Source organism: Tachysurus fulvidraco, chromosome 9 (assembly GCF_022655615.1).
Source record: "Tachysurus fulvidraco isolate hzauxx_2018 chromosome 9, HZAU_PFXX_2.0, whole genome shotgun sequence".
Classification (NCBI taxonomy): domain Eukaryota; kingdom Metazoa; phylum Chordata; class Actinopteri; order Siluriformes; family Bagridae; genus Tachysurus; species Tachysurus fulvidraco.
The window spans coordinates 23,994,426-24,022,375 of NC_062526.1; the positions used below are offsets into that span (position 1 = coordinate 23,994,426).

General features: G+C 34.6%; 1 protein-coding gene and 1 long non-coding RNA gene across 2 annotated transcripts; both read right to left on the reverse strand.

Annotated features, from left to right (window-relative positions):
• Nucleotides 1-1,559: 1,559 nt before the first annotated feature.
• Nucleotides 1,560-3,095, reverse strand: LOC125145566. Its single transcript, XR_007143964.1, has 2 exons — nt 1,762-3,095; nt 1,560-1,682 (listed from the first exon to the last, which is right to left on the reverse strand). It is a non-coding gene; the product is annotated as an uncharacterized LOC125145566 (long non-coding RNA).
• A 4,761-nt stretch (nt 3,096-7,856) lies between these two features.
• LOC113646337 lies at nt 7,857-27,783 on the reverse strand. The gene is made up of 9 exons (XM_047818949.1): nt 27,379-27,783; nt 23,573-23,875; nt 12,211-12,513; nt 10,782-11,087; nt 9,964-10,080; nt 9,729-9,875; nt 9,559-9,630; nt 9,367-9,422; nt 7,857-9,156 (listed from the first exon to the last, which is right to left on the reverse strand). The coding sequence occupies exons 1-9, from the start codon at nt 27,425-27,427 to the stop codon at nt 9,043-9,045; spliced, it is 1,467 nt and encodes a 488-aa protein (XP_047674905.1). The 5' UTR covers nt 27,428-27,783; the 3' UTR covers nt 7,857-9,042.
• Between the last annotated feature and the right edge of the window lie 167 nt (nt 27,784-27,950).

Here is a 27,950-nt window from a genome sequence, read left to right on the forward strand (position 1 = left end):
TAGAGTATGTTTTCTTTTCTGGTTGTTTGCATATGTTGTGAATGTAAGACATGTACATAGTTAAAGGTGGGGTCTCCGATATTTAAGAAATGCTTCAGAAAACTGAGTCGGGACGACAAACAAAACAAAAATCAAAACAAACGTGTAGCCAATGAGCAGTAAGAGGTGGGTCTTGTCAATATGGGTGGAGAGATTGTTCAGTGCGCATGTGTGACATCCGCAGAAAGCGGATTTAACATTGACATGGAGGATAAAAACAAAGAAAGAAAGCAAAAAAAAGGCTTACGATAAGGCAGGAAGTAGGACGTGTTAATATAGGATCAGCTTTCCAGCGCTGGAGAGAACTGAAGGAGCAGGAAGTTGGCCGCATTTTCACAGATTGAACTAAACGCTGTTACTACACAAATAACACCTCTTTTCTGTCATAGTAATGTAGAGAGGCAGCTACAGCCGCGTTTTGCTAGTAACAGCGTTTAGCTCAGGAGTTATTGACTCGGGAAAATCAAATCTGTGAATATGCAGCCGACTTTTCTTAAGACACCGAGGCACTTTTTTCCTTGTCTTTGCATGATTATGCTTGTGTGTCATTTTTGCTTGTTTGTTTATCTGCAATCGTATTGTTCTTCCCTTCAACTATGATAAAGACACATTTCTTTCTATTAGATGCCTGGGTTACGTATGTATGTGTGGGCGGAGCTATCAATATTGGGATGAGACCCATTTGGGTTAGGGGCGTGTTTGTTTTAGTGATTTCAAATGTCAACATTGGCTTTCAAACATCGGAGACCCCGCCTTTAATGTTCCTTTAAGAAAATGTGAGGTGGAGCTCACTGCTGACCGAACAATCAGGAAAGCAACTAGCGAGAAAACAGAGAGAGAAGAGGGAAGATACAAGCAGAAAGATTCTGATAAAATATATCAGTGATTGTGAGCGAAAACCAGACAAAACGTCTTGAAAGACTTTGGTTATAACTTTTGAACTGAACTTCATTTTGTTTTTGAGTTATTTTAGAGTTTTTCAATGTGAACACGGCGATGACACATATAAAGCTCATCACCTCGTGGGAAATGGCGAAGCCTCACAGAGAACTATTATTTCAACACAACCATCGAACGTTTTCAGCGGATTAATGCTAGTTTTCCCGGACGGAGGAAAAAGAAACTGTGAGTGAACTGAAGTTGAACTGTTTTTCTCTCTTTTTGTCCACATTATTCTGTTCAATACGACAGAATGAAGCCTGAACAGTCCAGGCTTCCTTCTGTTGTATCGAACAATTCGTCCATACTTTTTTATTTCAGAGACTAGTATTTATTTAAAAAAAAAAAAAAAAACACTACTGAACTGTGTTTGAATTACACATTAACATTTTAATTAATTAATTGTTTTGTTCTTTTTGTTATTTATTCAATACCTGTATTGTTTCGATTTAAAGATGAAGTAATAAGAACATTAAAAGAAAAAATATTAAATTGACATTTAAATTAAAGACAGACTTAGTTTCAAAAAGATTTAAAAAGCAATAAGTCTTAAAAAGGAGATTAATGAAGAATAATAACAGTTCATAATAAGAAAAACTTTCATTGAAAAAGAAAAGTTTAATTGTTCTTTTTTCTCCATTTATTCAGTAATTTCATTGTTGTTTATTGATCACCATTCTTTTTTTTTATTGTCTCCACTTTACCTGAAAGAGAAACAGTTAATTGATTTATTTCATTTATAAATTTTCTTTATATAAATCTTTCAACAAAATTCAAACTTACTTGTGTTGGCTGTCTGTTCTTTTAATCTCTCACCACTTCTCCCTGTGAACCTAGAAGTACTGGTCCTCTTTCCTCTAGTTTAACTCACCTGGGTGTCCATTCATTTACATTTACGGCATTTAGATAACACCCTTATCCAGAGTGACTTACAACTGAGCAACTGAGGGTTAAGCCTTGCTCAGGGGCCCAGCAGTGGCAGCTTGGTGGACCTGGGGTTCAAACCCATGACCTTCCGATCAGTAGCCCAACACCTTAACCACTGAACACCCCTAGCTCACTGTGAGAGAGAACATTTTGTTGACAGGATGTTGATAAAAACACAGTTGTGCATATAACTAGTGTTCTCATGTTAGAGCCAGTGTGAGACACTCAGCATGTCAGAACGACCAGAAGACTGTGGTCAGGGCAGCATTGGGGCTGATGGGAGAATGAATACTTCCCCTTTCTCAGGTTTCAGTTAATCATCATTATGCCATGCACAGAATACTGTGTAATGCTCCACATTCAACGAGCACACACTCGTACATCCTTTATTTTAGGTCTTAATAAGTCACAAACAAGGATTTCTGTAGCAGCCTATTTACACAAAAGCCTTATACAGCATTCATTTCTTAACCTGATATATCTGATGGCTGATATATGAATGGGACACAGAAAATACAAAATGTCACACATACTGAAAATATAATTAGCACGATCAGCCATCAGTAGTTTTTAATGATTAACAGATAAAGCGAATAGGGAACAATACCCTTAGCTACCATAATGAATGTGAATATAACACAATAGGAACAGATCGTGGCCGGAGTGAGGAGTCGAACTTGGGTCTGCATTGTGAAAGTCAGAAATAGCTCCACAGTGTGAAGGACAAAAAAAAAGTCAGTTAAAAATCCAAAGAACGAATTCAACAGAAACAGATTCTCTAAGCAAAAGGTAAAAATTCACAAAAAGGTTTGAAATCATCCACAACATAACAAACAGCACAATTTATAATAGCCCAAAAAGTCTGGCCTAAAAGCAACCCAACACCAAGCAACTAAATTGAGAAACAGAAGAAATAACCACAGGAGAAATGAGACACAGGTGGCAGCAATGACACCTTTTAACAGACTGAGGGGAAAACACATGTGGGTTCAGACTAGGGTTGGGTTATCAAAAGAAATTTTCCGGTTCTGATTCCGGTTCCGATTCTGCCTTACGAATCCCGGTTCTGATTCCATAATTAAAGAAATGTGAAAAATAATGCACGATACTTAAACAATACCATTTGTGTTTATTAATCACTCTTTAAATATTTTAAACAGAGCATTTCAATTCATATCAATTTAAATTTTAATAAGCACATCCTTAAAAATATTCTTGTTTGCCGTAACCTGACCAACCCTGTCAATTTAGGACGGATTAAAGTTATTATTATTTTTTTGCTTTAAGTCCGACCGACTTGCCGGTTGTAAATTTGCATTAAGACTGACCTTTTTTTTTACTCTTCAGTAAACAAAATGTTTGCTGTCGCTATTCAAAGTCATACGAGTTCGGGCATAATACATCTAAAAAATTAATTAAAACAGCTCGACACCACTTTAACTTGGCATGAAATTCTGGAAAAACTGTGCCCAGCATTTGCAATGATGCGCCTGAAGGCACGGGTTGAAGACCCAGTCAGTGACATCACGATATGCTAATTTGTTTAAAGTCATACCTACGTAATCACCATCACCAATTTTTTTTTTTTTTTTTTTTTTTTTTTTACTGTTACTGCAAATCAAAATATCTTTAAGGATTGCCTAAATCCAACATCAAATTTAACATCCAGAATTACAACTTAGCAAAACAGCAATTTTTCTGAAGAAAAATTAACATGTCCGCACCTTTCCTGGCTTATTGTATATCTAGCTGTGGAGAAAACCCTCTCAGAGGGGGTAGATTTTCTTCATTGTTGTAGCTTTGGATATTAATCCACACTTTTGACTTTTTTTTAGACATGTTTAATACAAAGCGTACCTAGGGTTAGCTGTGGTAAGCTGCGTTAATTTGGTTGCATGACTGTAAACAGTGCAAACAATTAATATTCATGAGGTAAGACGTGGCTATTTAAAGTGACCGCTCCCAGCGCTTTCCCCGGCATCGCATCGGAACCGCGTTTGGAACGGAAACTTAAAAATTCCGGTTCTGGTTCCTGTTAAAAAACAGAACCGGCTCTGAATAAGAACCGTTTCTCGGTTCTCAACCCTAGTCCAGACTATAGTACATATGTTACTATGGTTTAATGATCCCTGGTTAACCAGAGTAAATATTAGTAGGTTTCAGGAAAAAATGTTCATATAACAGTGATATTTTTTGCAAACAGTGTCATACATCCCTTTTTCTCAACACACACACACACACACACACACACAAACACACACAAACAGGAAGCTATCTGTTGGCAGTTTCTGTTTTTTTACAAAACCACACGCAGAAATATCCACCTGCTCTCGTGGCACTTTAGAGCCAGTGTGAAACACTCAGCATGTCAGTGACCGCATGTCTAGTCAAGACAGTGTGGAGGCTGATGGGAAAATGGCTACATCCTCTTTCTCACAGCTTCAGGTAACCAACATTTTTTATTCCATACACAGAGCATACTGTGTAATACTCCACGCTCAATGTGTACATCCTTTACATTTTTATAATCAATAATGTGTTCTTTTTAACATCTGTAACAAACTACAAGGATTATTAGGCAAATTTCACAAAAGCTAGGTCAGAAATACACATTCAATTTGGTCCAATTCAATAATTATCCTTCATTTATTTTTACCCAAAGTCGAAGTCACAAAGAAGAACTCCTATAGCAGTCTTCTTACACAACAGCATGATGGCAGAAGATCTCAACAGCATTTGATTCTTAACCTGATATAGAATCTGCTTTATATATTTAAAATGTACATTTACTTGTATTATACATATTATACATTTAAAATGTATAAAAACAAATGTTGTTGTAGCAAACTATCTGAAGCAATTGTAAATCCCATGCTTGGCCATGGTGTATATTCAATATACAGTGGTGTGAAAAAGTGTTGGCTCCCTTCAGGATTTTTTACTTTTTTTGCATGTTTGTCACACTTTAATGTAACAGATGATCATTCATTCATTGATTCATTTTCTACCGCTTATCCGAACTACCTCAGGTCACGGGGAGCCTGTGCCTATCTCAGGCTTCATCGGGCATCAAGGCAGGATACACCCTGGACGGAGTGCCAACCCATTGCAGGGAACACACACACTCTCATTTACTCACACAATCACACTACGGACAATTTTCCAGAGATGCCAATCAACCTACCATGCATGTCTTTGTACCGGGGGAGGAAACCCCCGAGCCACGGGGAGAACATGCAAACTCCACACACACAAGGCGGAGGCAGAAATCGAACACACAACCCTGGAGGTGTGAGGCGAACGTGCTAACCACTAAGCCACCGTGCCCCCCATCAGATCATCAAACATATTTAAATATGAGTCAAAAATAACACAAGTAAACACAACATGCAGTTTTTAAATGAAGGTTTTTATTATTAAGGGAAAACAAAATCCAAACCTACATGGCCCTGTGTGAAAAAGTGCTTGCCCCCTAAACCTTATAACTGGTTGGGCCACCCTTAGCAGCAAGAACTGCAATCAAGCATTAGCGACAACTTGCAATGAGTCTGTTACAGCGCTGTGGAGGAATTTTGGTCCACTTGTCTTTGTAGAATTGTTGTAATTCAGCCACATTGGCGGGTTTGTGCATGAACCACCTTTTTAAGGGCATGCCACAGCATCTCAATAGGATCCAGGTCAAATTTGCTTCAGCTCGAGGTCACGAACAGATGGCCGCACATTGTCCTTTCTTTGTTCTTTGGGTAGACAGCAGAATTCATGGTTCTATATACCAGGTATAACACAACCAGAATGCTGAAAACTGTGGAATAAAACACAAGCAATATGGTAAAGGATGGAATAATAGAGATGTGATTCAATGCTGTTTAAAAAAAAGTGTCTCACCCATAAGGAGGCTGCTGTGTGGTGGCTGTTTAGCTTGATCCAGTTTTGTTTAGGCTGATGCAGGTGGAGAGTTTGTTGTTTTCTTGTTTTTAGCCAAAGTGGGAAACACTAGCTATTATGGGACAGGGTGTCCTAACTTTTTCCTCAGTTGAAATTAGTAATGGGCGATATAAACGATATACGATATAAACGATACAAAATTGGCCTACGATAGAGATTTTAATTCTATTGCACTATCGCGATAATGCATGTTGATGACGCAATCTACCTGCGAAAGTTAGAGCCACGAGCTGCAGCTGGCTGCAACGAATCATCATATTCGTCATCTTGAATGAACATGGCTGAAAGCATCAGCGAAACAGAGGAGCTCGTGAAAAAGACCGGTGCAACATCTATTATTGGTTTGGATTTAAGCCGTCCGACGAGCAGCAGAAAAATATACTCTGTAGAGTGTGTGGGGCAAAAGTTCCAGCTAAGAGCGGTAACACGACTAATCTGTTCTACCACCTCAAAACTAAACATGTCCTTGAATACCACCAGTATTGCCAGGCAATGCAGCCAACCGCAAGATCCAGTACGAAGAACGCATGACAGAAAAAACAGGAACTAATCCAAACCTAAATCCAACAGTCATTTTCAAAAGGTACTCCTTATATTAGGAAGAGCTAACAGGCTAACATGCTAACACCAGACCATTTTTCCTGTGCTTTGCATATTTTGTGTCATTTGCACTTTTTACTGTATATATGGCATGCCACTACTGTAAAGAAACTTTTATACTTTAAAAATTCTCTTTAGTTGATGTATATGTTCCTTATACTGAAAGTATTTTATTTATTTATTTTGTGCTTTCATTTAGCACTTTATAATGTTTTCATTTGAAGTATGTGCACTACACTTGGAAGAATTTTCTTTATTTAAAATAGCCATGCCTAATACTGGAAGTATATCCCTAATTCACAGTGTCCGTTCCTTTATTAACAAGACACCAGTTTTAATTTCATTAGGAGAACAAAATGTTTAAAACCAAATGTGTTCCCTCGGCTGCAGGTTTGAAATATGCTTTTATTTAAAGTGTCTGTGCATTTACACAGAATAATTTTCTTTGCCTAATTAATACTGGAAGTATTTTCAGTACAGTGTATGTTCCTTAACTAAAAAGACACCAGTTTTTATGTTCTCTGCAACTTGGGTGGCATTTAAGAACCAATGACTTGAACTAAGTATAGTGCCTTTTAGAAGGAAAGACTTTTATTTATCTGCAACATTTTGTTGTATAATTACAGTTTTGCTTTTGCACAATAAATGTTCTCAAAACAACATACGTTTCTTTATTTCTTAAAAAATACATTTAGCAGTTTGGCTTTCCTAAGGGTCTGTGTAACCTGTTCTGAAATGGTTCTAATTATAATTTATATATCACAATATATATCGTTATCGCAAGAGGCTGCAATGTATATCGCAATATGGATTTTAGGCCATATCGCCCATCCCTAGTTGAAATACTCATTTTGTTGCTTTTTTTTGTTTAATAAGTGAAAACAAAGTGAGTTTTTTTTTTTGTTGCTTTCAAGTAATTACATCACTTTCTACTTTTTTGTGCTTTGAGACAAATGAATTTTATTAAAAGACAATGTTATGTGTTTTGACTTGTGGACACTGTTTATACATTTACAATTAGTTACATGCAAAAAATAAAAGCTTTATTTACTTATACAAAAAATAATTTAAAGAAATGTATTGAATTGATTTTACTGAATTGTCAGCAATGAAAAGTGATATATAGGAGAGTCCAAATATACCACTGTTGTGAGTTTTGAAAATGTGAACACAGTGTTGTTAAATGTGTGTAACTAATTGTAAAAAATAAAAACTGTAAATATGATGTAATGCAGGAAGTGAAATACTCATTTTGTTTAATAAGTGAAAACAAAGTGAGTTTTTTGTTCTTTACAAGCATTTACATCATTTTTATCTACAGGTACAAATTAAAATAAGAGACTTATATATTGACATTTCTTAATAAAGAACTGAATATTTAATGGTGTGTATAAAGTTAAATGAAATATACAACACCTTGGTAAGGCTGAAGTAGAACTCAGCTGTTCTACTGTTTTTTATTTGCTGTAAGACAAATGCATTTTATTAAAAGACGCTGTTATGACTTGAAAATGTGAACAAAGTGTTTATACATTTAGAATAGTTACATGCAACTGAGTGTCTCTCTTTATATACTTTGGTTTTCAGGAAACCACAACAACCATTATGTCATTTCTCAGTTTTGAAAACATATTCTATCATTTACTTCATCGCACACACATACAGAAACACACACATACATATACACATAAGTCTTTTTTTAAACAGGCTACAGATGTTACATTTAACAGATGTTTCATAATAGGCCACATTTTATGCTAGTTTGGTTTGTGACATTGTTACGGTTCATAAAATTGTCAAAATGATTTCAGGTTTGAGGTCACTGACAGTCTTTCATCAACCCAGATATATCTATATTATATTTTTAAGTTTATGGTTTGTCAGGTAAAAAAGAATCATTGCAGGAACCCTGACACCCCACCCCCCAAAGACACACACAGTCACGATGGAAATCACAATGAATCAGACCCATGTGCAGGATTAAAAACCTTTCTTGTTTTATTTAGCTATAAAATGACACAACAGAAACAAAACAATACACAAATACTTAGAAACAGGCCTGAAAACAAAGACAATGAAAACAATTTCAAACCCGAACTTGATAATACACAATAAATCGACAAAGACAATTAAAATCGGGTAACATAACACATTACATGATCACATGATGCTTCTACAAGGAGTAAAAATCAATCTGTCTGAAATCTGCCTGAAAGGGAATTGTCCACACACAGACATATTTATGCCTGTGTCTACACACACATGCACAGAAACATACACGTTCACACAGAAAAAGACCAAGTAAGCCACAGACCCTAAGATTTCTAGTTTTTATGGAAAAGAGGACACCATGTCTTACACAAAACAGAGTGATGAACTTTTTTTTTTGCAGAATGCTACACAAAAGATATAAAATAACAAAACACTAAAATCATGATTTGTAAGATTACCCACATGATTACAATCTGCTATTTATGGTTATAAACAAATCACAGGAAATAAACCAAGTCAATATTGTGAATCCAGTGCTTACCATGGTATGTATTTAATCTATTGTATGATTTCAGCATTATTCTATATATTTACTGCAGATTAATTTGTTACAATGCTGGCATATTCAGTTTTCTCTCCCACACTGATCTGGACCCGAGCTGCTCCGGCTGTGTGAATGTGGCTTACAGTAGAGTAAGTAACATCAGGAACAGTCTGTGAAAGACAGAAGAGGAAAATTCTATATATAACATTTCTGTTACTTCTACTGTTGTCTCAAAGAAGCAGGTAAAATCCTGTAAAGATGACGTAAATCTCCAAATCTGACTTCTTTATTTACACCAGGTGTTGTTCAGTACATTTAAGACTTAAAGATGTCACATGACGACAAAAATACAGCTGAATCCAGGCCTAATGTACACTAACCTGATCCTTCTGCTTTGGATGTCCTTCAGTTATCACGTTCTTTCCACATCTTCTTCCTAATGGGAAAAGACCTCAGAAATCACACTATCAAACATATATAGTTACTGACTGACTTTTTTGATTGAGACACAAAAGGAAGTTTGTGGAAATTGTACTAATTAATCGATTTCAAAATCTGTGTGTGTTTTGTACCTTTGCGTCTCCAACAAATAAATGCCATTACACCAACTATCACCAACAGAAAAGCAGCCACAATGCTGAGAACTGGAAAAAACAACAACAACAACAAAACCATATAAAATGTTTTAATAAGGATAATAATACTATCATATATTTTCAGTACTGATTAAAAGTTTTGGCACCCAAAGGGAGGCTGCTGTGTGGTTGTTGTTTAGTTTGTTCCAGTACAGTACAGGATGATGTAGGTGCAGAGATTTTTGTGATCTGGGGCTGTTCTGTTGGAGGTCTTCTGTCTGTTGTCTCTGAGCGTGTTGAAGATTCCCTTCTTCCTACAAAAAACACAAAATTTAAGAATAAAGAATGTTTATCACTGTTAGTAATACGACACATGACCCTGGAGTAAAGCATGGTGTTTACCTTGTTCTAGTGTTGTTGAGGATGATGCAGGTGGAAAGTTTGTTGTTTTACTTGAAGGCTGTTCTGATGGAGGTCTTCTGTCTGTTTTACCCGAGCGTGTTGAAGTTTCTCTTCCTCCTGAAAAGACAAACCTTAATAAATATAAAGTCTGTTTATAATCACTGTTACTAATATGGCTCATGACACTCACGCTCAGTTATTAACGAAACAACCTGTTTTGGGTTGACATTAAAAACTTATTTAAAAATAAAAGGTAACATAATTAGTGTCATGTTAATGAGGTTAAATGACACCTACATAAACAACAACTGGCATGAACCTACATGAAGATTTATAAAGTGTAATAAGTGTCAGCTGATGTAAAGACTGAGAGAATTGACAAAGATATCAGATACAGATTTCTATATTTTATTTCTCTGACTGTAAATCAGAACAAAATATGAAGACAGATTGAACAACATGACATTGACACCTTCTTAAACTTAATTATTAATTAATTAATACCGTATTAATGTTCATTTAGGTTTATGTCAGTATTAATGAAGGTGTGTTCTGAAGGCTGTGCTCTCTCTGGTGATGATAATCAGACAGAAATCACATGACACAAAGGTGTTTCTGTGCTGTTACCCTGCTCCTGCTCTGACCTGCACACCAAATAGGTGTCATTTTAATGTGACACACTATGACTCGTAGAGTAAAACCATCAGTTATTGTAAATTTAGTAGACATGTTTGTTACATATATGACTATAATTCAGTTCTCATCAGGACTGTTTCCACACTAAATATAAACGTTTATTGAGTATTTAAATGCTTTACCTTTAACATTTATCCAGATGTCTCTGTATTCCTTTAATCCAGTGCTGCACCTGTAGGCTCTCTGATCCTCTTCTCTCAGGTCAGATATGAGCAGAGACAGATTACCAGGAGAAATGTTATTAAACAGCTGAAGTCTGTCACGATAGTGTTCATCATTTAACATGTCTTTCAGACCTCCTCTTATGTAGGCCTCCCAGGTGAATGTGTGAGGTTTGGTGTGCAGGTCAGAGCAGGAGCAGGGTAACAGAACTGAACCACCAGGGTGTCCAATGTAAACATATTTAGTTTGAGCAGAGAGATCACAGCCTACAGACACAAACATACAAACACTCAGAATCTACTGAATACAACATGAAGTACAATATTTTCAAATGAACTTTTAAAGAAATATTTATTCTTTAATCCTTTTTGTGTAAAAATAAAGAAAAGTGCTACATAATTCAGTCCACATAGACCACTGTTGTGTTCACTGTGTGAAAAGATTTAAAAATGTGAACACAGTATTGAGAAATAGATTTAACCAAAAAATGTAAAATGGCTGCCCACTGCTCTGTGTGTGTGTGTGTGTGTGTGTGTGTGTGTGTGTGTGTGTGTGTGTGTGTGTGTGTGTGTGTGTGTGTGTGCGCACTTTGGATGGGTCAAATGCAGAGAACGAATTCTGAGTTTGGGTCACCGTACTTAGCCGTATGTCACGTCACTTTTAAATAAGGCACAAAGTAGGAGGTGAAGCTGGTGATCACTGAACCGTCACTGATAAATAAAGTTAAAATATTATTTTAGGGACTTCTTCATAGGGCTAAATGGCTCCATAATAAACTCCTAATAATAAGTGACATGAACCTAAATCAATATTTATAAAGACATGTATTTAAAAAGACTTCCTAATGTATCAGCTGATGTACAGACTGTGTTCATCAATGTTCATGTTAAATTGATATAAACACCAGGTCTAGTGTGTTATGTAGAGTTTCTTTGACTGTAAATTAGAGTTTGGTTTTAATGTTTAATGTCATATTACAATTTACTCTGATGTATCAGATATTAAGATAAAAAAACATTCAACAAGTTGACAGTGACGTCTAGTGAAGATATTATTAGTGTTTATGTCTTATGTCAGTTGACATGTAGCTCTATAAACACTACAATGTTATGAGAATAAATCTTAGTTTAGACTGAGAAATATTACAAATCCAATCCAACACCAGTCCAAACTTCAGGTCAGTCTGATACCATAATCAGTATTTAATGTCATTTATAACTTAATACTGGTGTGTCACTATATGACTCCTAAATTAATTCCCCTTCAGTCCCCGTTCATGGTAAATGGAGTAGACATTTTATTACATATGTAACTATAATTCATTTTAAGTATGATCAAGGATGATTTTACACTAAATATAAACTTTTATTGTGTATTTAAATCATTTACCTTCAACCTTAATACTCATGTTTCTGTGTTCCTTCTCAGTGCTGCACCTGTAGTCTCTCTGATCCTCTTCTCTCAGGTCAGATATGAGCAGAGACAGATTACCAGGAGAAATGTGATTAAACAGCTGAATTCTGCCACGGTAGTGTTCATCATTTAACATGTCATTCAGACCTCCTCTTATGTAGGACATCCAGGTGAATGTGTGAGGTTTGGTGTGCAGGTCAGAGCAGGAGCAGGGTAACAGAACTGAACCACCAGGGTGTCCAATGTATTCATATTTAGTTTGAGCAGAGAGATCACAGCCTACAGACACAAACATACAAACACTCAGAATCTACTGAATAAAACATTAAATTATACAATATTTATTCTTCAGTACATTTAATTCATAAATTTTGAAATGTCTCTGTTTTACTTCTACTAAGCCCCACAGACCCCAGAACCGGGGGCAAGATGGACGCCAATGCAAATGAGCTTTAAAAATATGTTAATGTATTATGTATCTACACATGCAGCATGCTAAAGCAACAGGAACAACTTTACTATGTGTACTATTATTTTCAATTAAATAAAGCAGTATTTCAACACCAGTCACTTAAATGGACACCCACACTTCATAAACGTCATTTGTAGGACTTTCTAATCCTATAATCATAAACACAACCTTGGTTCAGTCAGAAAGCGGAGATTCCACAGAATCTAAGGATCATCACTGTGTGACCAATATTCACAGCAATACAAGGAAAAAACCACAAAGCAACCAAGCAGCCATGGCACCACCTTTGCTCTTACCTCGCTTGATACGAAAACTGGAGGCTTAGAGCTTTCTATAGAGGGTCAAACTTCAGGAAATTCTGTTGAGAAGTCGAGTTATCGATCTTCAACGTTCGGAAAATTTAAATACACTGGACATTTAAATGCACCATCTCAGCTTTCCAAAGGATTTTTTTTTTGCTTTATTTTGGCTTTTTAAAAGCGCTGGCTTTTAGCTCTATCGAGGGGAAGCGGCTCAGACTGGCATACAGTCATGTGCGCTGTGTCCTGTAGTTAGTGGTGAACACTGTTGGATTTGGATGTAATGAACTCCTATAGTGACAAATAAATCAATTATATGAACTTTTATAGTTCGCTAGCTGAGAAAACTCATATACAGAGGTGTGCCAACATTGCACTTGGCACAGGAGTGTGTGTCACTACTATAACCTCTCTCTAATATCTCTGATACACAATAGATCAATAAATCTTGAACCAGTTAATGATATGTTATTAAATATATTTATGGAATATTATATTTTTATTTTATATTCATTCATTCATTCATTCATTCATTCATTTTCTACCGCTTTATCCGAACTACCTCGGGTCACGGGGAGCCTGTGCCTATCTCAGGCGTCATCGGGCATCATTTTTATTTTATATTATATTATTATATTTATATATATTGTGTTCCATCCTCTCTTACTCTGGTCTGGCAATATATACACTTATTTTAACACTTCTGCAGCAATCCCACATGTGTTACCTTTATTCTGGCACCAGAAGTATAAAATACACCCTGAGAAACCTCAGATATTGCAGCCTGATTCCAACACGTACCATCATGAAAACAGAAAGGTCGGCCTGGACGTTCTTCTAAAAAAACCTCTCTTTAATATCTCTGATACACAATAGATCAATCTGGCTTTAAACAGTTAATGGTAAGGAGTTTTAAATTAGATTTCTTGAGGCTTCATTATGAAGGTTTAGGGCTATTCTCCTTTGAATTGAACATTTTTGTCAGACTAAATTTGTTTTGACTTTTATTTCTGTGTTCCAACTTCTATTACTCTGATCTGGTAAAGATAGACTTATTTTAAATAGCAATCTCACAAGTGTTACCTTTATTTTGGTATCAGAATTATTCAAATGAACCTTGTAGTTTTTGAGATATACTCATTTAAATAGAGCGTCATTTTCGAAAAACAGTCAGGAAAATAGGCTTAGGTCTTAAGTGGTTTTAAGAATTATTAGTTCATATGAAAAATATACAGATAAATAAGTATTTAGTGATGAATAGAGAATTGGTACATCCAGCAAATAGATCATTATTTTTCTTTGTTCATATTTTGTTTATTTATGATATCATATTATGATGATTTGTTTATTTCCATATCTTAGTATTGGTATAATTAATAAAGGTTCACTGGTCAATATAAAGCTCACAGCTGATGGTGAGAGAAAAAAAACAAGTCATGAGGTTGAAGGAATTGTCCAGTTTGTCATTAAGAGGTTTACTTAAACACACAGGGTCAGTAGTGGAACATCATCAGCTGAACTCAAAACCTGAATCTCTTGTTTCTCAGCCCAGTTCCTAACTACTGTGTGTGTTACACTATCCTGTGATCATGTGTGTATTTGTTCCACTTGTTTTGACTCAATGTTATAACTACATCTGTAAGTAAAGACCACTTGGAGAGAGAAATACAACACAAAGTGCAGATTTCTTTAAACTGATCAGTTTCCAGTGTTTTTCTAATAACATAAACATTTATCAATACTATTGTCACCTACTATTACTATTACGAGCGTGCAGCTCATTACAGCAGTTAACCTCACATCCTTAATGCACTATAACCATCAAAACACTTCACACATGCCTGATATTGACATTTCTTAATAATATTTATATTGACTGACATATTGACATTTTTTAATAAAGAACTGAATATTTAATGGGGTGTATAAAGTTGAATGAAATATACAACACAGCTTGGTAAGGCTAAAGTAGAAATCAGCTTTTTTACTTTTTTATTTGTTTTAAGACAAATGCATAGTATTAAAAGACGCTTACTACTTTTGAAAAGGTGAACAAAGTGTTTATACATTTACAATTAGTGACATGCAAAAAATAAAGACTTTAAATGTGATGTAGGAAGTGAAGTCGGTGGTCAAAAAGACAGCAGTGACAGAGAGACATCAGAAAAAGGTGTGAAATTCACACACATCTATTTACAGCTAAGACCAGAGAGAAGTGACGCAGAAATTCCACCAGTCCACCACACTGCTCATAGAGCCACACATTTATACTTTTGTAAAATAGTTTACACATTATTAAAAATAGAAAACATCATGAAGATGAACTGATAATCAGCTAATAATATTATTTTAATCATTTTATTTACTTTTACAAAAATTGAAATTTAATCTATTTCAGTAAATTGTGTCAAAGAAATGAAAATTGATATATAGGAGAGTCCAAATATACCATTGTTGAGAGTGTTATGTTGTTAAATGCATGTAACTAATTCTAAAAAATAAAAACTCTAAATATGATGTAGGACGTGGAGTGACATCAGTGACAGAGACACATCTATTTACAGCTAAGACCAGAGTGAAGAAGTGACCTACAAGTTACAGGAAGTAACTTTTCTACTATGCTTTATGTGATTTATTATAGATACATTCACATGATCAAATCTGAACAGGTCTAAATAAGTACATTATAACACAAGGCATGTTGTGTATGTTTACACATTTTTGAACAGAGTAATTAGAAGTACATGCTGGTCTAAAAATATACAATTTTAGTAAAAATGACATTAAAATACAAAACCATTAATAAATGACTTGTTAACATTGTTAATTCTCTAATTAATAAACATTTGACAGTGTTTGGTTTATTTTTTAGAAACAGAGCTGAACTCCACCCTACTGTAAACCCAGTCTGGACAGAAACCACATGAACTAAACACAAAGCAGCTGAACTAAGAACTGGATAATATTCTCTCTCCTTTCTGTAATAGAAAATAAAAAATAACTTCACTCACCTGCAGAGACGTGAAACACGACATACAAAAGATATAAGCACTTCATCATTACTGATTCTTCTGCACACACACACACACCAGTCCCTCAGTGTGAAACACACACACTGACACACTGACTGAGTGTCTCTCTTTATACACTTTGGTTTTCAGGAAACCACAACAACCACTATGTCATTTCTCATTAAAAAAAAAAATGAACACTTACTCCATTACACACACACACACACACACACACACACACACACACACACAAACCCACACTAAATGTATATAGAATTTACAAGACAAACGTGTCCTTAAGATATTTGAGAAGATGTAAAACATTAAAAAATAATAATAAAAATGAGAAAATAATAATAATAATAATAATAATAATAATAATAAGCCTGCTAATATAGAAACTAAACTAAACGCCATCTTGTGTTACAAAGCTGTTACTACAGCTTAACTACAGATAATTTCTCATTAGTGATCTAAATCTACATTCAGATTTTTGCAGAAAGAAGAAAGAAGAGCCTTAATGTCACATGAACAGGAATAGGATAAAATTTCCTTCACATATTCCAGCTTGGTCAGAATTTGAAGTAATTTTTAAAGCTGCTTGTGACAATGTTTACTGTTAAAAGTCCTCTACAAATAACATTCTGTTGAATAAAACAGGACGATTTACTAAGTCATGTTCATTTTGCATTAGTTTTCTTTTTTTTTCCTCAGAGGAAGTCTGAATCTGATAATAAAATAATTTGAAATCAAGCTGGAGTAATATTCATCTGCAGCATTAATATTGTGTTTTGTAAAGATTTGGGGGTCAAGTGTAGGACCTGATTTGATCATTGTTTTAAAAGATCAAGTATCATCAAGACAATATTTAAATAGACAAACAAACAAACAAATAAAACCAAGAATTAAAATTTAAAAAAGATACAAAACAAGACTCCACAACATCATTAATACAACAGATATTAACCTCTCACTGAAAGGAACGATAAGCAATAAACAATGAACCAATCAAGGAAACCCAAGACAGGTGTGTACAAGAAATCAGTGAAACAACCGAGAAAGAAATTCAATCTACAAGAGACATTTACAAGGTAAATGTTCATAAAGCATTAACATAAACCTGTGATTTCAATTACAACCAGCACTACTGTTAGAGCTGCTGTTATAGAAAACTAATCAGTACCACGTGACCATTTAAATTAGAGAATTTCACACATACCATAACCTCAGTACAGCAACTTGTAATTGTAAACAATGTCATGTAAATGTAAACATTTGAGAATTCTGCTTGAATTTGTCACATGTAAAAGTCCATGTTCTACTTTGACCACTAGGTGGTGCCTTAACACTTAGAATAATAATGTGGTTCATTTACAGGTTTCTTTATTTAATGATCCCTTTGTGCTCAAGTTAAAGGAATCAGCTATTCATTAACAAATAATTGGAAGATTCATTCATTCATCTTCTACCGCTTATCCGAACTTCTCGGGTCACGTGGGAGCCTGTGCCTATCTCAGGCGTCATCGGGCATCAAGGCAGGATACACCCTGGACGGAGTAATTGGAAGATTGGTAGACTTCAAATTTCACAATTTATTTATTACACTATTTACTTACCACAAAATCCGGCTTTTGTGATTGTTTGGGTGATTCTGTTTAAATATTATAAATAATTGTATTGATTATATTGATGTAAAATTTTATTTATTTATTAAAAATAATACATTCAATCCATGCAAATTTAACAATCTTCCTCTTTTTTTTTGCTCAAGGTTTTAAAAAGTCACAAACAAGAACTTCTTACACAAACTAATTTACACAAAAGCCTTCTAGCACATTCATTTCTTAACCTGATATATGTAAGAATGGGACACATAAGATGAGAAAAATGTCATGAACACTCAAAATATAGTTTGCAATTTTATCCATTAGCAGTTTTTAATGATTAACAGAAAAAGTGAATGCAGAACAATACCCTTAGCTAACATAATGAAGGTGAATATGAAGAAATTATCTGAACATTTTCCCTTTTTTAACAGTAAAATTAAACACATACAAAAGTCCCACCAGAAATAATCTAGTGCTTGACCACGGTGTGTATTTATTATGTTTTCAGCATTATTCTATAATATCTGAGAATATTTACATTGGATTACTTTGTTATAATGTTGGTGTACTCAGTTTTCTCTCCAGTGTTAATCTGGACCTGAGCTGCTCCGGCTGTGTTAATGTGTTATTTAATACAGAAAGTGACAAGATCAGGTTCAGGCTGTGGAAAGACAGAAAATTCTGTGGGTTTTGCTGGTGACTCCAAGAAACAGGTAAAATCCTGTAAAGACGACACAAATCTCCAAATCTGACTTCTTTCTTTAACCCTCCCTATTGTCCCTCCTATACAAATTAGGAGCACTGAGTCAACTTGACCTTGTCTGTTTTGACTGCTTATAAAAAATGAAGTATATATGATAGCCTTTTTTTTCACCTTTTTAGTCTTGTTTCCAATATATTAACATATATTTTGCAATATTTATATATATGGTATAATAAACCTTATTTATATACAAAAATGCCTCATTTTTTAGTAAAAAAAACAGGAATTTTGAATTATTTTCACGATAGAGGCACAAAGTTTGATGCACAATTACAGGTTGGTATATTTCAAGGGCAGGAGATTGTTTTTAAACCATTTTGACCATTTTTAATGTCAGCAAATAATAAAACCTGTTTTTTTCCAGGCCAAATTGACTTGAATGCTTATAAATCAAAAATTCTACAATTATCACCATTCTGTGTGTAATATCTATTTTGCCCACTTGATGTCATCTGATCAACCAACAACAGGCTACACACACACACACACACACACACACACACACACACACACACACACACACACACTTAAAAACATGTCATAATTTCATGTGAATAAAACTTTGTTTACCTCCTTATGTTTTTTATTATACTTAATTTATCAACGATAAACCTTATGAAATTTTGCCATGTTTTGAGTAAAATAAGCAGAAATTACTAAATATTATTTTGGATAACCACTGACTGATAAATGTCAAACATTACTCAGCATATCTCCAAGCCAAAGATGACTGGTGCAACTAAATTTATAAATAAGAGAGAGGAAACAAATATAATTTGAATATGAAAACACAATGTGTGTGTGTGTGTGTGTGTGTGTGTGTGTGTAGCATCATTTCGGTAGATCATATTTTGCTAGGCGAAGGCATATCAAAAGTGTGAAATATTTACAAATGTATGGCTTTATATTTTCCTGAGGCCCAATGAAATGCAATGCCCAATTTGTGTGTGTGTGTGTGTGTGTGTGTGTGTGGAGGGGGTGTGAGTGTGTGGAGGGGGTGTGAGTGTGTGTTTTGGGTGCGTGTGTTTGTGGACATTTTATGTGTGCATTTTTGTGTCTGTATGTATGTTCATTGTGCTGAAAAGGGCAAAAGTGTGACCTATTGCCCCACTAAATGTGGTCAGGTCAAAATGACCCAGACGGATCCAAAACGCAAAATATATATTGGTCTGAACACATAGTTCAATGAAAATAGATCAAATTAATTTTACTTGCAAAGTTCATCATTTGGAACAATCCTGGTAAATTTCAGGCAAATATGTGCAAGAAAACCCAAGTTATGACACATTAAATCCTTCTGGCCGGGTCAAAAAGACCCAGGGAAAATGGGAAGGTTACAACACGTGTTGCTCTGATAGAAGCAGCAGAAGATCATTTCCTATAACTCAGTGTTCAGTGAAAGCATGTGTGGGTCATGTGTGTTACCTGCAGTGTATCACAAATACAACAAAAGCTCTAAAGGTAGAAACAGATCTGTTATAACTCATTTTACGTTTGCTAACCTGATCTGTTGGCTTTCCCTTACAGTCCGGACGTCCTTCAGTAATCCCGTTCTCTCCACATGTTCCTGGTGAAAAGAAATAAACTCAGATATCACACCTCTAGTGGTTACAACTATATTTTACATTCTGAAGTGATCAAGTAAGGTGTGGAGGCTGCAGTTCTGTTTGACTCACACTCAGTGACTGGTATTTAACAGTAAACTCAGTGATACATGTGTGTGTGTGTGTGTGTGTGTGTGTGTGTGTGTGTGTGTGTGTGTGTGTGTCTGTGTGTGTGTCTGTGTGTGTGTCTGTGTGTGTGTCTGTGTGTGTGTCTCTCTCTTTATGCTTTCAAATATCCAACAAACAGAACAGTAAAACAATTTAATTTAAAATAATTTACTGTATGTAGATATGTTTTTCAATTCTGATTAAAAAGGATGTCAACTAGAAGGAGGCTGCTGTGAGTTTGTTGTTTATCTTGTTCCAGTGTTGCTGAGGATGATGCAGGTGAAGAGTTTGGTGTTTTACTTGGAGGCTGTTCTGATGGAGGTCTTCTGTGTGTTTTACCCGGGCGTGTTGAAGTTTTTCTTCTTCCTCCTGAAAAGACAAACCTTAATAAATATAAAGTCTGTTTTTAATCACTGTTAGTAATATGGCACATGACACTCACGCTCAGTTATTAATGAAACAATGTCTGTAAAAAACATCCTTAAAAATAAAAGGTAACATAATTAGGGTCATGTTAATGAGGTTTAATGCCACCGACATAAACAACAACTAACATGAATCTACATCATTTATAAAGTGTAATAAGTGTCAGCTGATGTGAAAGAAAGAATTGACAAATATATCAGATATAGACTTCTGTATTTTATTTCTCTGATTGTAAATTAAAAGAAAACAAAGATTAAACAACATGACACTGACACCTTCTGAAACTTTTATTAATGTTTATGTAGGTTTATGACAGTATTAATGAAGGTGTGTTCTGAAGGCTGTGCTCTCTCTGGTGATGATAATCAGACAGAAATCACATGACACAAAGGTGTTTCTGTGCTGTTACCCTGCTCCTGCTCTGACCTGCACACCAAATAGGTGTCATTTTAATGTGACACACTATGACTCGTAGAGTAAAACTATCAGTTATGGTAATGTTTGTTACATAAGTGACTATAATTCAGTTCTTATCATCAGGTCTGGTTGCACACTAAATATAACTTTTATTGTGTATTTAAATGTATTACCTTTTTTAACATTAATCCTGATGTCTCTGTATTCCCTTAATCCAGTGCTGCACCTGTAGGCTCTCTGATCCTCTTCTCTCAGGTCAGATATGAGCAGAGACAGATTACCAGGAGAAATGTTATTAAACAGCTGAAGTCTGTCACGATAGTGTTCATCATTTAACACATCAGTCCAGTGTCCTGTTCTGTTAGTCGTCCAGGTGAATATCTGAGGATTGGTGTGCAGGTCAGAGCAGGAGCAGGGTAACAGAACTGAATCACCAGGGTGTCCATTAATAACTACCTGATGTTTATCACCAGAGAGATCACAGCCTACAGACACAAACATACAAACACTCAGAATCTACTGAATACAATATGAAGTACAAAGATCAGGACTGAAACATGGACCCTGGAGCTGTGAGGAGACAACACTACACACTGCATGGTGAAAAGTACATGTGAAATATAAGCTGTAGACACACAGAGTTTTGTTTGCCGTTGAGTTTGACTGAGAAAATAATTCATGATATTTTAAAGTTGAGGTTATTCAATGATTTTGTGTAAAATTAAAGAAAAGTGATACATAATTCAGTCCACATAGACCGCTGTTGTGTTCACTGTGTGAAAAGATTTAAAAATGTGAACACAGTACTGAGAAATAGATTTAACCAAAAAAATGTAATTAAAGCACAAAGTAGGAGGTGAAGCTGGTGATCACTGAACCGTCACTGATAAATAAAGTTCAAATATTACTTAAGGGACTTCTTCATAGGGCTAAATGGCTCCTTAATAAAATCCTAATAATAAGTGACAAGAACCTAAATCAATATTTATAAAGACGTATTTAAAAAGACTTCCTAATGTATCAGCTGGTGTACAGACTGTGTTCATCAATGTTCATGTTAAATTGATATAAAAACCAGGTCTAGTGTGTTATGTAGAGTTTCTTTGACTGTAAATTAGAGTTTGGTTTTAATGTTTAATGTCATATTAAAATTTATTCTGATGTATCAGATATTAGCTCTATAAACACTACAATGTTATGAGAATAAATCTTAGTTTAGACTGAGAAATATCACAAATCCAATCCAACACCAGTCCAAAGTTCAGGTCAGTCTGATACCATAATCAGTATTTAATGTCATTTATAACTTAATACTGATGTGTCATAGACATTTTATTACATGGGGAACTATAATTTTAAGTATGATCAACGATGATTTTACACTAAATCTGAACTTTATTGTGTATTTAAATCATTTACCTTTAAAATTAATACTCATGTCTCTTTCTTCCTTCTCAGTGATGCACCTGTAGTCTACTGCATCCTCTACACAGAACTTTTAAAGAAATATTTATTCTTTAATCCTTTTTGTGTAAAATTAAAGAAAAGTGCTACATAATTCAGTCCACATAGACCGCTGTTGTGTTCACTGTGTGAAAAGATTTAAAAATGTGAACACAGTATTGAGAAATAGATTTAACCAAAAAATGTAAAATGGCTGCCCACTGCTCTGTGTGTGTGTGTGTGTGTGTGTGTGTGTGTGTGTGTGTGTGTGTGTGTGTGTGTGTGTGTGTGTGTGTGTGTGTGTGTTTTTTAGGTGAGGTGATTAGTGTGTCTGATGATTTTAAATGATGGCCTCATATAAAAAAGTTATTTCATGATGCTGTGTGTGTGCACTTTGGATGGGTCAAATGCAGAGAACGAATTCTGAGTATGGGTCACCATACTTAGCCGTATGTCACGTCACTTTTAAATAAGGCACAAAGTAGGAGATAAAGCTGGTGATTACTGAACTGTCACTGATAAATAAAGTTAAAATATTATTTTAGGGACTTTTTCATATGGCTAAATGGCTCCTTAATAAACTCCTAATAATGGGTGGCATTAACCTAAATCAATATTTATAAAGACATGTATTTAAAAAGACTTCCTAATGTATCAGCTGATGTACAGACTGTGTTCATCAATGTTCATGTTAAATTAATATAAACACCAGGTCTAGTGTGTTATGTAGAGTTTCTTTGACTGTAAATTAGAGTTTGGTTTTAATGTTTAATGTCATATTAAAATTTATTCTGATGTATCAGATATTAAGATAAAAAAATACTCAACAAGTTGACAGTGACGTCTAGTGAAGTCTTTATTACTGTTTATGTCTTATGTCAGTTGACATGTAGCTCTATAAACACTACAATGTTATGAGAATAAATATTAGTTTAGACAGAAATATCACAAATCCAATCCAACACCAGTCCAAAGTTCAGGTCAGTCTGATACCATAATCAGTATTTAATGTCATTTATAACTTAATACTGATGTGTCACTATATGACTCCTAAATTAATTCCCCGTTCATGGTAAATGGAGTAGACATTTTACTACATATGTAACTATTACTAATTATTTGATCAAGGATGATCACGGATGATTTTACACTAAATATAAACTTTTAGTGTGTATTTAAATCATTTACCTTTAACATAAATACTCATGTCTCTGTAATCCTTCTCAGTCCTGCACCTGTAGACTCTCTGATCCTCTTCTCTCAGGTCAGATATGAGCAGAGACAGATTACCAGGAGAAGTGTTATTAAACAGCTGAAGTCTGCCACGGTAGTGTTCATCATTTAACATGTCTTTCAGACCTCCTGTTCTGTAGGACATCCAGGTGAATGTGTGATGTTTGGTGTGCAGGTCAGAGCAGGAGCAGAGTAACAGAACTGAACCACCAGGGTGTCCATTGTATTCATATTTAGTTTGAGCAGAGAGATCACAGCCTACAGACACAAACATACAAACACTCAGAATCTACTGAATACAACATTATATTATACAATATTTATTTTTCAGTACATTTAATTCATAAATTTTGAAATGTCTCTGTTTTACTTCTACTAAGCTCCACAGACCCCAGAACCGGGGGCAAGATGGACGCCAATATGCAAATGAGCTTTAAAAATATGTTAATGTATTATGTATCTACACATGCAGCATGCTAAAGCAACAGGAACAACTTTACTATGTGACTATTATTAATTTTCAGCAGTATTTCAACACCAGTCACTTAAATGGACACCCACACTTCATAAACATGTCATCTGTAAGACTTTTTAATCCTATAATCATAAACACAACCTTGGTTCAATCAGATAGCGGAGATTCCACAGAATCTAAGGATCATCACTGTGTGACCAATATTCACAGAAATACAAGGAAAAAACCACAAAGCAACCAAGCAGCCATGGCACCACCTTTGCTCTTACCTCACTTAATTCTAAAACTAGAGGCTCAGAGCTTTCTATAGAGGGTCAAACTTCGGCAAATTCTGTCGAGAAGTCGAGTTATCGATCGTCAACGTTCGGAAAATTTAAATACACTGGACATTTAAATGCACCAACTCAACTTTCCAAAGGATTATTTTTTTTTTTTGCTTTATTTTGGCTTTTTAAAAGCGCTGGCTTTTAGCTCTATCAAGAGGAAGCGCTCAGATTGGCATACAGTCATGCGCGCTGTGTGCTATAGTTAGTGGTGAATACTGTTGGATTTGGATGTAATGAACTCCTATAGTGACGAATAAATCAATTATATGAACTTTTATAGTTCGCTAGCTGAGAAAACTCATATACAGAGGTGTGCCAACATTGCACTTGGCACAGGAATGTGTGTCACTACTAAAACCTCTCTCTAATATCTCTGATACACAATAGATCAATAAATCTTGAACCAGTTAATGATGAGATGTTATTAAATATATTTATGGAATATTATATTTTTATTTTATATTCATTCATTCATTCATTCATTCATTTTCTACCGCTTTATCCGAACTACCTCGGGTCACGGGGAGCCTGTGCCTATCTCAGGCGTCATCGGGCATCATTTTTATTTTATATTATATTATTATATTTATATATATTGTGTTCCATCCTCTCTTACTCTGGTCTGGCAATATATACACTTATTTTAACACTTCTGCAGCAATCCCACATGTGTTACCTTTATTCTGGCACCAGAAGTATAAAATACACCCTGAGAAACCTCAGATATTGCAGCCTGATTCCAACACGTACCATCATGAAAACAGAAAGGTCGGCCTGGACGTTCTTCTAAAAAAACCTCTCTTTAATATCTCTGATACACAATAGATAAATCTGGCTTTAAACAGTTAATGGTAAGGAGTTTTAAATTAGATTTCTCGAGGCTTCATTATGAAGGTTTAGGGCTATTCTCCTTTGAATTGAACATTTTTGTCAGACTAAATTTGTTTTGACTTTTATTTCTGTGTTCCAACTTCTATTACTTTGGTCTGGTAAAGATAGACTTATTTTAAATAGCAATCTCACAAGTGTTACCTTTATTTTGGTATCAGAATTATTCAAATGAACCTTGTAGTTTTTGAGATATACTCATTTAAATAGAGCGTCATTTTCGAAAAACAGTCAGGAAAATAGGCTTAGGTCTTAAGTGGTTTTAAGAATTATTAGTTCATATGAAAAATATACAGATAAATAAGTATTTAGTGATGAATAGAGAATTGGTACATCCAGCAAATAGATCATTATTTTTCTTTGTTCATATTTTGTTTATTTATGATATCATATTATGATGATTTGTTTATTTCCATATCTTAGTATTGGTATAATTAATAAAGGTTCACTGGTCAATATAAAGCTCACAGCTGATGGTGAGAGAAAAAAAACAAGTCATGAGGTTGAAGGAATTGTCCAGTTTGTCATTAAAAGGTTTACTTAAACACACAGTGTCAGTAGTGGAACATCATCAGCTGAACTCAAAACCTGAATCTCTTGTTTCTCAGCCCAGTTCCTAACTACTGTGTGTGTTACACTATCCTGTGATCATGTGTGTATTTGTTCCACTTGTTTTGACTCAATGTTATAACTACATCTGTAAGTAAAGACCACTTGGAGAGAGAAATACAACACAAAGTGCAGATTTCTTTAAACTGATCAGTTTCCAGTGTTTTTCTAATAACATAAACATTTATCAATACTATTGTCACCTACTATTACTATTACGAGCGTGCAGCTCATTACAGCAGTTAACCTCACATCCTTAATGCACTATAACCATCAAAACACTTCACACATGCCTGATATGGACATTTCTTAATAATATTTATATTGACTGACATATTGACATTTTTTAATAAAGAACTGAATATTTAATGGGGTGTATAAAGTTGAATGAAATATACAACACAGCTTGGTAAGGCTAAAGTAGAAATCAGCTTTTTTACTTTTTTATTTGTTTTAAGACAAATGCATAGTATTAAAAGACGCTTACTACTTTTGAAAAGGTGAACAAAGTGTTTATACATTTACAATTAGTGACATGCAAAAAATAAAGACTTTAAATGTGATGTAGGAAGTGAAGTCGGTGGTCAAAAAGACAGCAGTGACAGAGAGACATCAGAAAAAGGTGTGAAATTCACACACATCTATTTACAGCTAAGACCAGAGAGAAGTGACGCAGAAATTCCACCAGTCCACCACACTGCTCATAGAGCCACACATTTATACTTTTGTAAAATAGTTTACACATTATTAAAAATAGAAAACATCATGAAGATGAACTGATAATCAGCTAATAATATTATTTTAATCATTTTATTTACTTTTACAAAAATTTAAATTTAATCTATTTCAGTAAATTGTGTCAAAGAAATGAAAATTGATATATAGGAGAGTCCAAATATACCATTGTTGAGAGTGTTATGTTGTTAAATGCATGTAACTAATTCTAAAAAATAAAAACTCTAAATATGATGTAGGACGTGGAGCGACATCAGTGACAGAGACACATCTATTTACAGCTAAGACCAGAGTGAAGAAGTGACCTACAAGTTACAGGAAGTAACTTTTCTACTATGCTTTATGTGATTTATTATAGATACATTCACATGATCAAATCTGAACAGGTCTAAATAAGTACATTATAACACAAGGCATGTTGTGTATGTTTACACATTTTTGAACAGAGTAATTAGAAGTACATGCTGGTCTAAAAATATACAATTTTAGTAAAAATGACATTAAAATACAAAACCATTAATAAATGACTTGTTAACATTGTTAATTCTCTAATTAATAAACATTTGACAGTGTTTGGTTTATTTTTTAGGACCAGAGCTGAACTCCACCCTACTGTAAACCCAGTCTGGACAGAAACCACATGAACTAAACACAAAGCAGCTGAACTAAGAACTGGATAATATTCTCTCTCCTTTCTGTAATAGAAAATAAAAAATAACTTTACTCACCTGCAGAGACGTGAAACACGACATACAAAAGATATAAGCACTTCATCATTACTGATTCTTCTGCACACACACACACCAGTCCCTCAGTGTGAAACACACACACTGACACACTGACTGACTGTCTCTCTTTATACACTTTGGTTTTCAGGAAACCACAACAACTACTATGTCATTTCTCATTAAAAAAAAAAATGAACACTTACTCCATTACACACACACACACACACACACACACACACACACACACACACACACACACACACACACACACACACACACACACACACAAACCCACACTAAATGTATATAGAATTTACAAGACAAACGTGTCCTTAAGATATTTGAGAAGATGTAAAACATTAAAAAATAATAATAAAAATGAGAAAATAATAATAATAATAATAATAATAATAATAATAATAATAATAAGCCTGCTAATATAGTAACTAAACTAAACGCCATCTTGTGTTACAAATCTGCTACTACAGCTTAACTACAGATAATTTCTCATTAGTGATCTAAATCTACATTCAGATTTTTGCAGAAAGAAGAAAGAAGAGCCTTAATGTCAC

Excerpts from the sequence above, each read along its gene's own strand:
- LOC113646337 (XM_047818949.1), bottom strand. The coding sequence starts at position 27,427 with ATGATGAAGTGCTTATATCTTTTGTATGTCGTGTTTCACGTCTCTGCA. Across the intron at positions 23,876-27,378 it reads CGTGTTTCACGTCTCTGCAG|GCTGTGATCTCTCTGCTCAA; the intron begins GTGAGTAAAGTT and ends TTGTGTCTGTAG. Across the intron at positions 11,088-12,210 it reads CATGAGTATTAAGGTTGAAG|GCTGTGATCTCTCTGCTCAA; the intron begins GTAAATGATTTA and ends TTGTGTCTGTAG.